Source organism: Nasonia vitripennis, chromosome 5 (assembly GCF_009193385.2).
Source record: "Nasonia vitripennis strain AsymCx chromosome 5, Nvit_psr_1.1, whole genome shotgun sequence".
Taxonomy (NCBI): Eukaryota; Metazoa; Arthropoda; class Insecta; order Hymenoptera; family Pteromalidae; genus Nasonia; species Nasonia vitripennis.
In genome coordinates this window covers 6,689,044-6,705,791 of record NC_045761.1, presented here as the reverse complement: position 1 = coordinate 6,705,791, position 16,748 = coordinate 6,689,044, and the positions used below count along the sequence as shown (strand labels likewise).

The 16,748-nt window shown below is 36.7% G+C and overlaps 3 protein-coding genes across 18 annotated transcripts; 2 read left to right on the top strand and 1 right to left on the bottom strand.

Annotated features, from left to right (window-relative positions):
• The first annotated feature begins 161 nt into the window (after positions 1-161).
• Positions 162-1,905, top strand: LOC100122761. Of its 2 annotated transcripts, XM_031932276.1 has the most exons (6): positions 202-313; positions 480-515; positions 651-818; positions 893-1,062; positions 1,136-1,467; positions 1,542-1,905. In XM_031932276.1, the coding sequence occupies exons 3-6, from the start codon at positions 661-663 to the stop codon at positions 1,797-1,799; spliced, it is 918 nt and encodes a 305-aa protein (XP_031788136.1). In that variant the 5' UTR covers positions 202-313; positions 480-515; positions 651-660; the 3' UTR covers positions 1,800-1,905. The 2 variants fall into 2 exon arrangements, with proteins under 2 accessions (XP_001606360.1, XP_031788136.1); XM_001606310.5 differs by lacking the exon at positions 480-515 and having other exon boundaries at positions 162-313.
• Positions 1,814-5,750, bottom strand: LOC100122770 (rabenosyn-5). Of its 2 annotated transcripts, none has more exons than XM_031932267.2 (6): positions 4,133-5,131; positions 3,689-3,811; positions 3,462-3,602; positions 3,212-3,373; positions 2,362-3,138; positions 1,814-2,302 (listed from the first exon to the last, which is right to left on the bottom strand). In XM_031932267.2, exons 1-6 carry the CDS (start codon positions 4,263-4,265, stop codon positions 2,154-2,156), a joined length of 1,485 nt encoding a protein of 494 aa, XP_031788127.1. In that variant the 5' UTR covers positions 4,266-5,131; the 3' UTR covers positions 1,814-2,153. The 2 variants fall into 2 exon arrangements, with proteins under 2 accessions (XP_031788127.1, XP_001606370.1); XM_001606320.5 differs by having other exon boundaries at positions 1,917-2,302; positions 2,372-3,138; positions 4,133-5,750.
• Positions 5,697-16,361, top strand: LOC100122778 (rho GTPase-activating protein 26). Of its 14 annotated transcripts, none has more exons than XM_031932257.2 (23): positions 5,697-5,817; positions 6,718-7,131; positions 7,499-7,627; positions 8,906-9,063; positions 9,202-9,210; positions 10,086-10,157; positions 10,232-10,333; positions 10,411-10,521; positions 10,601-10,705; positions 11,093-11,164; positions 11,371-11,437; positions 11,736-11,836; positions 11,933-12,027; positions 12,269-12,350; positions 12,429-12,531; positions 12,602-12,823; positions 12,904-13,009; positions 13,266-13,638; positions 13,810-14,005; positions 14,102-14,261; positions 14,559-14,609; positions 14,692-14,771; positions 14,897-15,076. In XM_031932257.2, the coding sequence occupies exons 2-23, from the start codon at positions 6,972-6,974 to the stop codon at positions 14,986-14,988; spliced, it is 2,646 nt and encodes an 881-aa protein (XP_031788117.1). In that variant the 5' UTR covers positions 5,697-5,817; positions 6,718-6,971; the 3' UTR covers positions 14,989-15,076. The 14 variants fall into 14 exon arrangements, with proteins under 14 accessions (XP_031788117.1, XP_032456612.1, XP_031788118.1 ...); XM_031932258.2 differs by lacking the exon at positions 5,697-5,817 and adding an exon at positions 6,033-6,103; XM_031932255.2 differs by lacking the exon at positions 5,697-5,817 and adding an exon at positions 6,041-6,552.
• The last annotated feature ends 387 nt before the right edge of the window (positions 16,362-16,748 follow it).

The following is a 16,748-nucleotide window of genomic DNA, read 5'->3' as shown; positions in this document are numbered from 1 at the left end:
TTTTGAATTCTAGCTTGAATATCACTTTGCTTCCCCATTGCTTCATTATGAGAGTTGTAAACAAGTCTCGTGAGTGAAGGAGCCTTTTCATGCTTTTGTTAGAGCGTTTGAAAATCCCGCGTTGCGTCGAAGCGCGTTCTGAAACTTATCAACATATACAGGTTGGTATATAGTGCAATCAGTGACATCACGGCGCATGAGCTGTCATCTGATGAAAAGTCGCTCTATAGTGTATTACTGCTCCGGAAATGTTTGTTTTACATTGTTGTATTGAACTCAACTCATACTAACTCTACATTTGATTGCTAACAAGGTAATATAGATTGTGTAAAATCAATTTAGAAAAATGTTATTCACACCATATATTAGTATTATCCATACCTATGTAATTAATTACGTATGGAATTCTATGGTGCTTCATTAAGCTGTCAATATTTTTATCATATTCTAAAGTGTCGTAATTCGTGTTTCAAAACAAGTTGCGGTTGTTATTCAAATTGTTCCGATATTACAAGGTATAGATTTTGCTTTTCAAATAATTCGAGGTTAAATATAGTTATATAGACTTTCAGTTATGTGCAAACTTATGATATGCACTATGAAAACCACACTATAAAAAAATAGCAATAATAAATCTTTTGTACATACAGATTGACAGAAATGGCCACTCTAGACACAGAAATTCGCAAGCTTCAACCAATCGAGCTGTGCACGTTGGCACACATTTTAAATCAAGCTGATGCCTGGAAAACACTGATGGCCGCAATTCCATCGCCTGACAATCCGAACCACAGTTTATTCAATCATGAACATTTCAAGTAAGTGTAACGTACGTTTAATTTTAAATATCTGCAACGCGACCTTTGTTTATAAGTACCTTTTTTTTTCACAGAATGATCGAGCAGGCGATTCGTCAGCAGCAACGAAGTGGAGCCGAAATTTTTCTATCGGAGTGGAGTACACTAGGTAAACAACGACCTACATGTCGTTCTATGCTTGATCTTCTAGTGAAGGCTGAACTGTTCAGAGCTGCAGATTATTTAGCAGTGGACATCCTGAAAGGTAAACTTGCCCCCTTAACAAATGAAAACGTTAAAACGAAATTAGATATTTACATTTTTTGTCACAAATTTAGGCAACCCACCTGTACGTCCTAATTTTGGACCAGCAGCTACAATAGACGTATCCGAAAACGCTATTGAGGAGATTTTAAAACAGCAGGCCGCATTAGTAAAAACCTCCGCTCAATCGACGCAGGACCAGGAGCCGTTGTCGTGGTCGATGCACTTCGCTGAAAAACCGGTTCACGACGTGACTGCAACTTTCCACTCCGAGAAGGCTGAAGATAAGCAGGAAGAACTGTCAGATTTCATCAAGTTTAGCGAAACTGTAAAATCTGGCTTGTTGAAGTTTAGCGATAGCGAAGTCAAAGTCCAGGATTGGATTGCTAAAGATCAAACAGAAGTGGTGAGTACAAAGTTCGTGCGATTATTTTAAATCAATGTTAGCGTATGACACTAACGAAACAAAACTTCTTTTAGTCCGAAGATTATGTGCTGCAAGAGGCCAGAAGCGAGGACATACCACTGTGCGTTCGAGAAAATGTTTTTCAAGAAATCAACAGCAGAATGATGTCTACCACAACGCAAGAGACAGAAACCGCGACGACGATTGACTCCTCGGATTTTTCGGAAAGCACAATAGCCAGTGAAGAAGTTCAACTTCCGAACATCTCGCAAAACGTCATTCCCGTTGTGGTGATGGAGTACAACGAGAAGGAGAAGGGCGAAACAGACTGAGACATTCGGATTTAAAATCATACGTTATTTTATATATTCTACTATACGATATGTACAATGTAAATAGAAAACTTAGAATAAAGTAACATTTTTTCCAAAAATGCAACTTAATTTCTAAATATACTTAAACTACTCTTTTTGCAATAGAATGCGCGTGAGAAAATCTCCTTATTGCATTAATTTTGTTCATAGCTTAAAGCGTTACTCGTTTATGGTATAAGTCTAACAGTCATGATATCGCAGTGTAAAGCTTATTTAAATTCTTAGTCATGATTAGCCGCGGCTTCCTTCTGTTGCATCTCGAAGTAGGCACTTTGAAGTTCTTTCAGATTTCTTTCCAAAGTAGCGACTTCCTCAAATTTGCACTCTTCCCTCGCTTGCTTGATATAAAATCGTAAGTTGCTCATTTGTTCGATGAACGGATCCATCGACGTCGACGATATCATCATGTTCCTTCCTGGTCGACCGGATGTACCCCAACCTTGGGACTGGTCCAGAACAAGCTGCAAATAGTCGGTGTTATTGTTTATCCAAATTATAATAAGATCCTGAAAACCTGTACCTCTATGTACCTGATTTGAAGATGCCCTCGTTGGACTTTTACTCTCACTCAGATCGTAAGCTCGTTGGGTGAATTCTCTCTGCGACTCTCCCAACTTTTCCAATTGCTCCTCTTCCAGTTGCCTCTCATACGCTATTCTCGCCTTTATTCTCTCCTGTCTCGCCTTCTTTATAGCCTCGTACTCCTCTGTGGTAGGCACAGGCGGCGTCCTCAGTAACTCGTTTTTCAAATAAATCATCGCTGCCGACCTCACCATTTGGTGCAAACGAAATTCTTGCTTCAACGCAGCCGAACTATTCTCATCTATAGTAATGAGTGTAGATATTCTTTTGCTAATTAAATCTATGTTATCGCCGATCTTGGCAATCTTGCCTCTGACCACTTGAGCATCTCGCAAATCGTACGTAGAGTCTCCCTCGTTCAGCGACTGCCACATCTTGTAGTACATGTCGATAAAACGATTGCCCTCCTGTATCTGAGCGCGCATCTTCTCGTAGAACTGATGGACTATCGGCTTTTCGAAGTGTCGGGCCTTCAGCCTCTCTCTGGCGTCCAGGAGGTTCTTGCAGTGATCGCATATCCTGAAGAACTGATCACTGTTGTTACCGCCGTCGCTGATGAGAGACAGGACACTGTTCAGACTACCACTTGAGGGGGATCGAGCTAACTTAGTGAGACCGACTCCGGCTTGCACTAAACGGTCCGTGAAACGGGTGGACTCAGAAGTCGGAGAGAGCGCTGAGTCGTCCTGAACCGATGCTGGACTCGTCATTTTACCTGTAAATGGATTAGATTTATATATTTTGTTGATAAAACTGATTCTATCGGGTCAGTTTAAATGTGGACTTACGAGCTTCAACCAAGGACAAAAACATACTGCAATCATGGCACATCATTACACCACATATCCTGCAATGATGTTTTCTCCTGGTTAAATTGAAAGTCTTTGCACAAGTGAGACACAGCCTGACATCTTTGTCATCCATCCATGGCACTATAGCTCGTTCGTGAGCTGTGGAACAGATAATGCACAGTGAGTCATGGTACCCTTTATATAATGCTCGAATATCAAAATTTTATGATATAAAATGCTCCAGTACCTTTCCGTTCAATGGGATCATTTGGTAAGTTTGTTAGAAGTTTATCCAGTCTTATGAGGAGTTTATTAGTCTCTGAGGAATACCTTTCTAATCTTGTGTTTCTGATCTCCTTGAAGAATTTCGTATGAGACCTTGTCTGACCTTAAATTAAACAAAATAACAACTTGAAAATCAATTTTAAAGTAGTGCACAGATATGCAATCTATAACATCTGTAAAAATAACTACCTATTTCCTGTGGGCCCCAATCAATTTCCTGTGTAGTCTTCTGACCTTTGGCCGAAAATTTATCAGGGTAGTCTTGCATTTCATCTTGTTTTAAAATTTTCTTTTTGGCTAAACCGAATAAGTCTGAAAAAAAAGTATTAAAACTGTAGTGATTCACACAGTTGTTACACATTCAATGTCAAACTACTTTATGTACACACAGACTTTTTATCTTCTTTTAAGTTATTGTTAGCTCGGCTGCATGAATAATAAAAATAATAACTTATGCGCAACATCAAGGAACAAAAGTCACTCGTATAACGTGACATTTATACCATCTTAACTTCTCGATACGCGCTGTTTTGTTGCAAAAAGATAATTCAAAGTAAACAAACAAAGACGAATGAATTTAGCAGCCTAACCTCCCGCAACAACAGAAATCACACAAGGATAACAAAAGCAAACCTTTGAGGGACTTCAAAATCTCGGGATCATCCTTGTGCTCCTCTTCAAAGTGTTTGGTTAACAAAGTCGGAGTTTTGAAATCCGTCATGCAAATCGGGCATATGAAGCCCTCCATCGGCCCGGGTTCGGCCATGATTCTCGACGAGGAAATCCCTTCGCTCTACACACCTATATTACGATCAGAGAAAAAAGAGCTGTTCGACTGCAGTGTCAAGTCGTCGACAATGAGGACAATTAAAAAAAAGAGAGAGAAAGAGAGAAGAGAGAAAGTTGACAGCTCGCACTGGCTGTCGGATGTGTCAAGTAGGCGGCCGCCATTTGTCCGAGCCTCGCGCGATATGTATCGAATCTCGACGTCGCGCGAATTCACCCACACATAAGCTATCGATTATCAACGCGAGAAAAGTGACGACGAATTACCGTCATGTATACGCTCTTTAATCAGCAGCCTTATCGGCCGCACGCACTGTACATATATGCATCTGTGGGCTCTCGATGGCTTTCGTTATTTCATTACGCATACAGTATCATCGCATCGACTCTTCTGCCAATCAATTATACACTGCAGACTATATATATATATATATATATACCAGTAATAACGAGAGGGACACGTTGCGATTATGTGCTATTACTCAGCGTCGCCTACTGATAACTCCTCTGTGTAATAAGTGTTTCTCCTCAAATTGAAACCTTTTTTTTCGCATTCCGCGAGTAACTGGATCCTCGCGTTCTGTTTTCGGAGCGAAATCGCGCACTGGACTTTTTCAAGCTTATCGTTGACATGTGACTCACGTTCGAAAAATGCCGATAGAATCGCCAATCGAACCTCCAAATGCGTTTACGAGTGTCGCCGCGCTTCGATTCGTATGCGAAGAGCGAGGAAGAAAAACTCGATCAGCAGTATACCTATATACCTAATAATTATACGGCAGACATACACGCATCGAGCCGAGCATGACAAGTCCGGCGTCTTACTCTACTTGACACGATCTACTTGCACTGAGTATAACAACAATGCGTGCGATACGCGCTGGGAATTTCGATTAGATATATAAGTGCGTATTAATATCGCATCGATGAGATATCTTTTCGAGCGTTTATCAAAACAAAACGCGCGTTGTGTCGAGATGGCAAATACACGCGCGCGGGGAAGAGCCATGAATAAGCTTCGCCGTGTTTTTTTCCAAACAATATAGTGCCTATCAATTAGACGTGTAATGGCTTACCGGAGATAAAGAACGAGAAAATAACTACGCTCTCTCTCTCTCTCTCTCTTTCTCTCTCTTGCAACGTTCAGCATCGGTCGCTCGCGCGTTCGACGTGCATAAAAAGCCCATAAAAAACCTAAATATATAAAACGCGTAAATCCGCGCGCTTATAAAAATAAAAGTCCAGATATAAATATAACGTAATTTACGCTCCCGATAAAAAAGCGTGGGAGTGTGTATCGCGTATACCGAAAATCCGATACTTATTATACTCCTTCCTATATAGCTACAGTATCGGGATCGATTGGCCTAAAAATACGAATCCCATAAAGAAACCGTATCGTGACCGTCAGGTTCTCTCTTTCTCGCTGCTCCGAACACCATTCAATCAAGACTATCGCGGGAGTGTGTGCGATGCCGATGCGAGAGCAGCAGTACTCGAGCACTACTATATAGGCAGACTCTGGCGCATAGGTACACAATTACACATTCTTCGGATCTCTCTCTCTCTCTCTCTCTCTCTCTCTCAGCTCTCTCTCCCCTCGCGCGCGACGCGAAAAATAAAAGAGAGAGAGAAGGAGAGAAGCGTCGTCGTCGACGAACCTCGCGCAGAGAGACAGAGAGAGAGAAGGAAAGTGAGAGGGAGCAAACTCAGCAAACACAGTATGTTTTGCGAGCGAGTATAGAGAGTCAGAACGTTTCGCGCACGCAGGGAGAACGGATTGCTCGCGTATAGAGGCTACTCCCGTCACCGTCTATAGTACCGTCTCTCCTCTCTTTCTCTCTCCCTCGCACTCGCTGTATTGCATACATATACTATAGAGTACAACATATATACAGTCTACACACACCCATCAGTCGCGCGCGCGACTATCAGAGCTCGTGCTGTGTCTAAACGAGTATTCGTTGTATACAGATATATATATATTTATACACGCGCTCGTGGAATCTATACGTGGAGGCGCGTCCTCGTCAGTCGTCGTCGTCGAGAGCGACGGTGTGCGTGTGCTTATTATTGTATACGCGGAAAAACAGCAGCAGCAGCAACGAAAGAGCGTATACATATATACAGTGGTATTATATGTATAGCAAGCGAAGCCGAAGCAGCAGCAGCAGCAGCAGCAGCAGCAACGGCGGCAGCTCTCTATAGAAAGTTGCTGTGTGCGTGCCCGCGCGTCGTCACTGTCGCAGCAGCAGCTTCTCTCTTGTGTGTGTATATTGTACCTATATATATCGTCGCGGAGCGGAGTCGTCGCGTAGCTTGAGCGAGAGAGAGAGAGAAAAAAGAGATAGCACACAGCAGTGCAGTGCGTGAGTTGCAGGAGTAGGCAGTAAGCATCGAGGAGTGTGTGTCAATGCACGTGCATTTTGCAGAAGAAGCAGCACGTCGACTACATCGGTCTTGCCTATAAGCTACTGCAGCAGCAGCATCATCATCGTCATCGTCTGGGTGAAGTGCGCGCGAGGCCGCGCTTAAATGACTGGCACAGGAGAAAGAGTCCGCCCTGCCGTAAGCTGCGAGGAGTCGAGGAGGAAGACGAGGACGGCGACGACGTTCCCTGTGCGGCGAGACGACAATCATCATCGGACGGGAGAGGCGGCGCGAGCAGCGGCAGCAGCAGTGTAACATGGGTGTTGGTCTGAAGCCGCTCGAGTTCACGGATTGCCTCACGGACAGCCCCTACTTCCGCGAGAATCTCCACTATCACGAGCGCGAGCTAGAGAAGACCAGCCAGCAGATCAAGCGCCTTATCAAGGAGGTCAAGGATCTGCTCTCAGCTGCAAAAAGTATGTTCTCTACCCCCCTTCACCTGACTCTTTTTACAAAATGTCAAAATGTGTGTATTAGCATAGAGATGTACCACAGAGCCAGGCATTAGCACTGAGCAACAGAGAAATTACAGTGTCATGCGCGTATGCCTGGTGCTCTGTACCCTCTACTTCTTCTTTTGATATTCTTTTTTCCATATGCGACTCCCTCAAATTTTCATGTTCAACGAGCTCTTTAATTAATCCTGATTCCAATGTCTGGGGGAGAGCAGCAGCAGCACGAGGGAGCACAGCCATGTACAACCAGACTATGTCCCTCTGTGTATATCTGTCTATCTCCCCTTCTCTTCACTCCCTCTCTTTCTCACTCTCTGCTTGTCTGAAGAGCTGCAGGTGGTTATATGCCTCTCGCTGTCTCTGCGTATGCAAGGGGGAAGGTCATGTTCATTGAGAGCTTCTTGTCTTCTTCTTCTTCTACTTCTTCTAACTTTCTTCGATGCTTTTTATTGTGCGCGTACGTATGGGCTCTTCCACTCTACACCTGATGATGATTATGTCACAGCTCGTCCATTTCAAGCTAATGTCAGTCCAGTTGCGATTAGAAGCCTAAGGTCTTTGGTAAATAGCATGTCGTTGATGGTTCTTGATGGCCTTCACTTGCTAGCTGTATGTTTGTGCTCAATTTGTCCAGTATTAATATTGATATTTAAAATCCCATGGTTAATAATGCTAAAAATTTGATGATGCTTGACTGCACGGATGCTTTGTTCAAGACTTGTCTTGATTGAGTTTTCTGATTACTTGTGTCATGTGATAAGAGACATTATTTGTTTTAGTCGTAGGAAACTTACAGAACAATGCATTGCTTGTAATTTAATACTTTAATACAGTTTGCATACAAGAAAAATAATTTTTCAAAGTTGAAATATAATATAAATACGTGAAGTATATTGTAAATAGATCCAACTTTTATACCAGAATTTGAACTATCCATTCGTATTGTTAAAGTTTTCTAAATCTTTTCTTGTTTTATGATTACTAGTTTTTTCCTTTTAAGGATTTTACCATTTCTACTTACTTTCTGATTATCTATATTCACAAGTAAACAGCTGACATTTTATCTAAGGATCCACTTATTTAGCAGAAGTAATTCTTTCAACATACCTTTATAATAAATATTTACTGTATGCTGTAAACCTGAGATTTGTTGAAAAATTGACAAAAGCCAAATCAAATTATTATAATTTGATTAAATAAATATTTCATAAATTTGTACATAAAATAAAATATTATGAAAACTAGTATATTCATTATTGATTTTTTAATTGCTGATGATGAATAAAAACTTGAAATATTTACAAGTATATTCATATCACGAGCACATTTCTATAATATGTTAGTTCATATAACAGAATTATTCTTGAAAGATTTAACAGAAACTAGTAAATTTTCTATTTTTCCACTAGTTTCTGCACAAAATTGGTTATTATATTATTTAAATAAATTGTTGGTTGGTATTATCTAGCGGTTACTTCAATTAAGATAGTCCTTGTGTGAGGCATGCTATTAGATGATTATATAAAATTTTGCCCCTCATTATGCTATAGGGTAGACCATGCCAGCGATTTCAATTATTAATAATATGGTATTTTATGCATGTATCAAAGAATTCTTTTTTCTCTTAAATTGTTCATAAAAAATCATGTAAGGATAATGACAGTTTATAACTAGAAAAAATTCATTTTGCTACAATGCAAACATGAAATTTATTGCAGAATGCACTTTGTTCTAGATCTCTCCAGAGCTCAGAGGGCATTTTCGAAGACATTACAGAACTTCAGCTTTGAATGTATTGGTGAAACACAAACTGAAGATGAAACTCACATATCCCAAAGCCTGAAGGAATTTGGTAAACTCATTGCATTGATCGAAGACGAGCGTGATCGCATGGTATGCACAACTTAGCACATTAGCAATGCTGTAATTTTTCTGCGTTCAATATTTCATTCTACTACAAAAAAGAAATAAAATAATAAACTTCTTACACTCAAATGCTTATCAATTTAATTTCATTCTCTTTTCACAAAGGATAACAATGTGAGTCAGTGATAAAAAGAAACTACTTTCCTAGTGTGTTCTCACTGTTATTTCTCTCACAGTACACTCAACACCTCTTTGTCACACATGTTTTAACTAATCAAACTTTTCAAATAACATTCATCTCTTGCTCAAACTATTCTACAGCTACAACCTACTACTCTATTATTATTCTTATACATCTTAAAAATGATGAGAAAATACTATAATTTAAACAGTTTTGAGATGATGAATAATATTCAATGCATAATACTTATATAACTCTTATTTCAAATAAGTTTCTTATAGTATTTTCTTTTTTCAGTAAACAACTTTTCAATATGTCCAACATATATGACACAATGTTTATGTCTATACTTTTTAATAGAGGATTGAATTTTTATTGTATACAATTTTTGACTTTAAATATTTTACTGTTAAGAAATTGTACAAAAGCTACCTTAACAGATTTAGATTGTAGATCTAGAGATTTCATGTTTGAATAGAGAATATAAATTTTTTACATTGCTTCTAATTGTTACATTTGTGTTAGATCAATTTACTTTATGAATGTTCGTTCAATGATTCAGACTACATTATAATTTTTTTTCATCGTTGAGCATCAAAAGAAAATATAAATACCCAGTACAGTTTTTACAGTTTTTCCAACTTTCTTATACCTTTCCATTGTTCTTCATGGAATGAACTGTAGTTAATATTAATAGTTTGACATTGCTTATATTGCAAACTTTGTTATAAATGCGTTTTATCTAAGAACACAGACACTTTAATGTTCACATGTTTTATTGAACCGTAATCACTTATTATACTTATTTACATTGTATGAGTTTGCAATCAGTACAAATTCATGTAAAATATTGGCATTAATATTTTAGCTGGAACGTGCATACGACCAAATCATACTGCCGTTAGAAACATTTAGAAAGACACATATAGGAGGAGTGAAGGTAATATATTTTTATTGGATCATAGCTTGATTATTAAAAAGACATTGCAAGCATATTTTTTCATCATTTTTCAGGAAGGTAAAAAGAAATTTGAAAAACAAACAATCAAGTTTTGCCAAAGTCAAGAACGTTATTTAAATCTTTCAACTAAAAAGCAAGACAATGTTCTTCAAGAGGTGTGTGGATTCTTGATAAAAAAAGTTGTATTTTTTTTTATTTTTCAATGTTGTCTTTCTTTTCTAATTGTTAACAGGCGGATGCGACATTGGACATGGCCGAAAGGCATTTTTGTCAAGCAAGTTTAGAATACGTGTTTTTGTTGCAAGAGGTTCAAGAACGCAAAAAGTTTGAATTTGTTGAAACAGTTAGTACTCTTTGTACTTTTTATTTCAAAATTTAAATAGAGTTATATTCATGACCGAAAAAAATTGTCTTCATTCTAGTTACTGGGATTTATGTTTGGTTGGCTTACTTTTTATCATCAAGGTCACGAAGTCGCCAAAGATTTCAAACCCTACATGACTGAACTACAGCTCAAGATACAGAAGGTTGGTTGGTTTACATTTTTACTTTTATCGATTGATTAAAGCAATAAATAAATTGAATTTGAAAAGTCATCTTTCATAAAATAACTCAAAAAATTATTTTGGTGCTGGAGGCATTTGTGTGCTTTAAAGTTTGAAGTTTAATAATACATTTTTACGGCCCGGTGTATATTAGCGTTCGAGCGTAGCGAGGAAGTGAATGTACGCCGTGCCGTAATGGACTATTTATGCCACTCGTATCATAATATTCTTTCGTCTTTTTTTACATTTTTTTTCTGCAATAAGACATTAATTTAAAGTTAAAGCTAATTTTGTTTTGCCATTAAATAACTGCTTGCTTATTTACTTACAACTAATTTCTAATTTTGCGTGTGTGTGTGTTTTATAAAGACTAGAGAGAATTTCGATGCCACGCGGGATAAAACAGAGTCGCTTATGAATAAAATGAAGGACGTAAAGAAGGTATGTATTTTAATTTATGTGTTTAAGCATCAAAATAACGCTTTATTAATAAAATTCAATCTATTAGTTGGATTGAAAAATTGCACAATATAAACAAGTAATTAATGCAATAATTTACGAAATTTTTAATACAAAGTTATTAATAAAGTCATACACGTTTTTCTGATATTTTTCTGTATACTAAAATAATAAAATAATTTTTTTAGTCTGCGATTGAAAGCGGCCCTAACAAACTGTACAGTAGAGAAGGTTACTTGTTCCTCATGGAGAAGAGTAAGTCACACATTCAAGTACATGACAGTTTAAGCTTTCTTTTTTATTGTTGATCGTTGTGTTTTTAACTGTTTCACTATGAATGCATTTTTCCCCGTCCAATCTCACGAAATATAGTTCGCTGCTCTGTTTCGCGACAAAAATGTTGAAAAATGAATCAAATAATTTGTAGATATTACATTCATAATGCTCACGTTAAGAATTGAAACCAGATAAACGAGAGTAGAAAAACTATATCATACAGTAGAGTAGTCAAAAACATACGAAAGCGGAAAGATATCGCGAACTATTTTTTCAGAGGCTTTTGGAACAACCACTTGGACAAAACAATATTGCACATATCAAAAAGATAAAAAGGAATTTACTATGATACCCTATAATCAGCTCACAGGCAAATTTGTAAGTTTCAAGACCTTGCACCAGTTTCAACGTGAATCTCCTCAAAAGTGCATGCTACAAAGTAAACTAACAATTGTGTTTTTCTTTCTTTAATAGAGCAGTAAAGATACTTTTACTTTGGCATCCTGTGTACGACGTATGTCCGAATCTATTGAGAAAAGATTTTGTTTCGATATTACTGCTGTTGGAAGGTTAGTCTATGTCAATCTTAAATGTTTTCAATCTCTAGTAGATTTACTTAACTCTAACACTGGTTTTCTTTTTAATTATTCAGTATTCAATGTTATAATGCAGATCTGGTTCTTTAAGATATTTACATATCTAATAATCTCTATGTTTTTTTGCTGAATTGAAGATTATTCTTCAAATAAGACATAAAGTCTTCCTATATAAATATATATTTTAATTTAAGTCTATAAAATAACTTTTTAGGCCTGGTATTGTTTACACATTTCAAGCATTGTCTGAAAACGACAGGAAAGCTTGGATGGATGCGATGGATGGACGGGAACCTGTTAGTTTCTTTTTATTTCATGAAGTTTATTTAAACGCAACGAGATTCATTAAAATATATGCTTGATGTATTTTATAGGTTCTTGCTTTGCAAGGTCCATTAGCAAAGCCAGACGACAATGTAATTGATGCAACTGGTCTCATGTTTATTTCAAAATGCATTAAAGTGCTAGAAGATAGAGGTATTTAAAAAAATTTACTTGTTAATAATCTGTTCTTCACGAAGTTGCTAACAAGTAATTTCATTCTCAGGTCTAGAAGAACAAGGACTTTATCGTGTAGTTGGTGTTGCTTCAAAAGTAAATAAACTACTAGCTATGGGTCTTGACAGAAGGAAATTAGAAAAGTTAAACTTAGAGAATCGTTATGAGTGGGAAAGCAAAACAATCACTAGTGCTCTAAAAACCTATTTGAGAACTCTTTCTGAGCCTCTTATGACTTTTCGATATTATGATAGCTTTATAGCAGCAGCAAGTAAGCTTCCGTTCATCAAAATATAAATTCTTGTATGTTCTCAATAATTTGTAATTAAAATGATCACACTATGTTTGCAGAACAAGAATCAAAGGAGCTACGTATCAACGACATACACATTCTCGTGTATCGTCTTCCTAAGCCAAACTGCAATGTGCTCATATTGCTTATTAAACATCTTCACAAGTAATTATCCAGTCCATTTGCTTAAACGTTCATTCCATAGTGAATCATGCATGAATAATATCAGTTTTTCAATAAACTTTTTTATATACTGATAAGTTCTCAAAACAAGCACAGTCAAGCGCTCTGTTCTCTCTTTTTTTTTTAATTCCCCACTGTCATTAATTTTATTCATTTTATCATCTCACTCAGCAATATCGATTTTCCGCGTAATAAATAATGAATTGTGATTTAAATTAAATCATTCATTTTCTTATAGAGTTGCGAAAAAATGTGATAAGAATCTCATGACTGTTGGGAATCTGGCAGTGTGTTTTGGTCCGACTTTATTGCGACCAGAAGAAGAAACAGTGGCCTCGATCATGGACATCAAGTTTTACAACATAGTGGTAGAAATATTAATCGAAAACTGTGAGCGAATAACAAAAGGTCCGCCAACACAGGAATCTCCAAGTTCTGGGCAAGGCCAGCCTATAACGAATACGCAGCGTCCGGAAGATAAAGAGGAGCCACAGCAGCAACAACAGCAGCAACCGCAACAACAACAGCAACAGCAACAGAGCGTGACGGGTAACGGAGCTGTTCATTTGCCATGTTATTCGGTGCACACAGTGGTGCCAGCCACCGTACAGGTGAGATACATCGTTTATTACCAATTTTTTAAGCTCGCAGTTTATTTGAAGCGCCAGTTTTATCACTCAAGATATTGATTCAGACGTTGATAAAAATAGCTTCATTCCAAGTGATTGAACTGATAAATAACGTTTGATGCCATTGACTAACTTGTATTTATTCTTGAACAGGAAATAACGAGATCATATTACGATAGTCCATTATCAGTTAGTTCTAAAACACCATTAATAGACGCGGATCAGAAAAATGGCGAAGATTACCAGGAAGCGGAACACCCTAGTCACCGAATGCCTATGTTTGCCGATAGTCATATTGGGCGGTTAAAAAATCGCAACGCGAATTTCATGTATCATTCAACCGAACGAGGTATATATCTAATATTATCAACTTTTTTTACTGTTCCCATTAGTGAAAGAATACATTACGGCGGTATAAAACAATTGTACCAATTATTCCATCAAGTAGTTTCAGGGAGTGGCAACACAAGTAGTTCCAGCGAATCGATAGCCAGTGATCCGCCACCATATCTTAGTACGGGTGTACCTGTCAAACAGAAACGTGATTCAATGTTGGTCAACACTCACTTTAATTATCCACCACGTAGTAATCCAATAATGTCTTTGTAAGTGAAAAAATATTAAAATTATAATTTGTGCTTTTCATAAAAATTTGTATAATAGAATTTATTTATAGATTTAATTTTCTTTATCATTTGATACCTTGCACATTTTTGAAGTCGCACATTTCTTTTATTTACAAAGTGATAAATCAGGATTCTTATCTTACCATACTTTGCAGAATTCATTTTTGATTATCTTATTTCTTATCTTAAAAGATTAAGATTATAACCAATCCTTTAAAACTAATGTTAGACTTTTTTTATTACACTGATAAAAATATTATTTGTTTTTGCTCATAGAGTTAACACATCACCTAGCAGTGGTCGTTCCAGTCCCGGTTCTGGAATTTGGTAAGTTTCAATATAACTTAAGTTTTCATAAAATTGGCGGAAACGAGTTATGCTCAATGACGAAATATCTTTCTTTTTACAGGAGAGTGCGGACTATTTACGCTTGTATGGCTGAAAGCGTTGGGGAATTATCATTTGAACCAAACCAGATAATCACAAACGGTAATAAATAGTTTGAGTGGAAGTACAATTTATTCGTGATATTGTTTAGTTGGATATCTAAACAATAATCATTATATATATATTATTGTTGTATTGAAAAACTTAATTTTTCTGTTGAATAACAGTACAACCTTCAAGTGAGCCAGGATGGTTAGTGGGTACTTTAAATGGTAAAACGGGATTAATACCGAAAAATTACGTCGAGCAATTACCATAGGAGGACTAAGCATCTGGGAATAGCTATGCGATGATGATGCTCCCGCCGACCATGTGGCCATCAGTATTCCCTCTACACATTCCAGCAAAAAGTGCACATTCCGCATTTACCAATTTAGCACTTAGTGGACATTTTTTATACCAATACGTATACAAAAGCTTTGATTCTCGGCTCTACTCAATCGACATTAGCGCATGCAGCCAAGATCACGAAAGTACATATTCTCGTTAGCATCTAGCTGTATTTTTTTCTACCTGAGGAATCGCGCGTTACGATTCCGGTTTGAATGCTTTTTGCAATGGTATATACGAGTCGTCGACAATTCGAACGGCTGTCTATCGAACAATTTGTTATTCGTCGAATGGAGAGGTCTTTTACACAAAAGTTTATAATCGTATCCCATTTTTTAGGGAAAGTTAGTCAATTATGCATATTATTTATAAATACATATATATAAATATAAAAATATATATATATATATTTATATAATATAAATATATATACATACATGATTTAAAAAAAAATTTCGCTCAAAAAATTCTTAATTTATATACACAAGCTTCAAGCTATGCTCTTTTGTGTACATATATAATTTGTAATTTGTATGCGAATTTAAGTTGATTTATTGTACATAACCGGTAAAAAAATACTAGTGACTACAGTAAATATTATGGTTGCTGTTTTTATTTTGTTTCGTCAAGTCTGTTACGTGTAATTATTAATGGAAATATAAAGTGGCTATTTGATTGCAAAGCTTAAAGGCATTTTGTTATTTAATTGAATTTCCTATGCCGCTTTCTATTAACCAATTTTACGACGCATCTTTCAAGCGTTGATCCGCAAATAAAAGGTAGTGTATATTGTCATGTAAACATTTTCTTATACAAATAACACAGCTCTAACAATATATTTAAAGACTGCTTTTGAACAAAATTTTGCTTGCCCACCGACATTTTTTTTTTAATAGCTAATCTAAAGGTTTTTTTTTTAATTGAATAATTTTGCGATAATAGTTTTGATGACTGTAAAAAAAATGGTATAGGTGATACAATAAATATGGTATGCACTAAGTGCTATGTGGACTTTTTGACCTCATCTGGTAGAAGTACTCTGCTCGTGCTGCATACTCCACCGTCGATCTCGAAAAATCCACTTCACGTCCTCAACACGCGAAATATACTATCACAGATTCACGTTAATAGATCATCCGTATAAAATGTGATTGAATGATTTGTTACGAATTTTCTACTATTAAATGTATTTCCGTTGAAAAAAAAAACTATGTAAACTCTTGCATCTATTACAATCTTTTCTACTACTTAAAATTTTGAGTAATAAATAAATTATCTCTATTATAGTTCTTTCATAAAGCATCACAGCTTTTTAATTGTCTTATTTTCTTGTCGCTCTCCTAATCTTTATTTTTAAACGACATTTTCTCATTACGCATTTTTCCGCTACCCTGTACAATGTTCTATCAGCCACAAGTATATTAACTTTCCTGCTCTAATGACATCAATTGAATTTAATTCACTTAAACAGAGATATGCGGATATGCCAATAGCTACTGTAGCTATACTGTAGCGAAAAATCAATAATAATTCAAATTAGCACGACGCACACTCCCTTCATCGATTTCGCCTCAACCACTGAACGTATATTACGAAGCTAAACATATCGATCATCTTCAACCACAAGAAAAAATTAATTGGAATTGCCTCCTGACACGAACGATTGACTCGTTTCCCGCTAGTCATTCA

Coding starts and splice junctions, on each gene's coding strand:
- LOC100122761 (XM_001606310.5), top strand. CDS start 661: ATGGCCACTCTAGACACAGAAATTCGCAAGCTTCAACCAATCGAGCTG. Junction 819..892: donor TTCAATCATGAACATTTCAA/GTAAGTGTAACG, acceptor TTTTTTTCACAG/AATGATCGAGCAGGCGATTC. Junction 1,468..1,541: donor CTAAAGATCAAACAGAAGTG/GTGAGTACAAAG, acceptor AACTTCTTTTAG/TCCGAAGATTATGTGCTGCA.
- LOC100122770 (XM_001606320.5), bottom strand. CDS start 4,265: ATGGCCGAACCCGGGCCGATGGAGGGCTTCATATGCCCGATTTGCATG. Junction 3,812..4,132: donor GATTTTGAAGTCCCTCAAAG/GTTTGCTTTTGT, acceptor CTTTTTTTTCAG/ACTTATTCGGTTTAGCCAAA. Junction 3,603..3,688: donor TTGGGGCCCACAGGAAATAG/GTAGTTATTTTT, acceptor GTTTAATTTAAG/GTCAGACAAGGTCTCATACG.
- LOC100122778 (XM_031932254.2), top strand. CDS start 6,972: ATGGGTGTTGGTCTGAAGCCGCTCGAGTTCACGGATTGCCTCACGGAC. Junction 10,158..10,231: donor CACATATAGGAGGAGTGAAG/GTAATATATTTT, acceptor ATCATTTTTCAG/GAAGGTAAAAAGAAATTTGA. Junction 11,438..11,735: donor CTTGTTCCTCATGGAGAAGA/GTAAGTCACACA, acceptor CTATTTTTTCAG/AGGCTTTTGGAACAACCACT.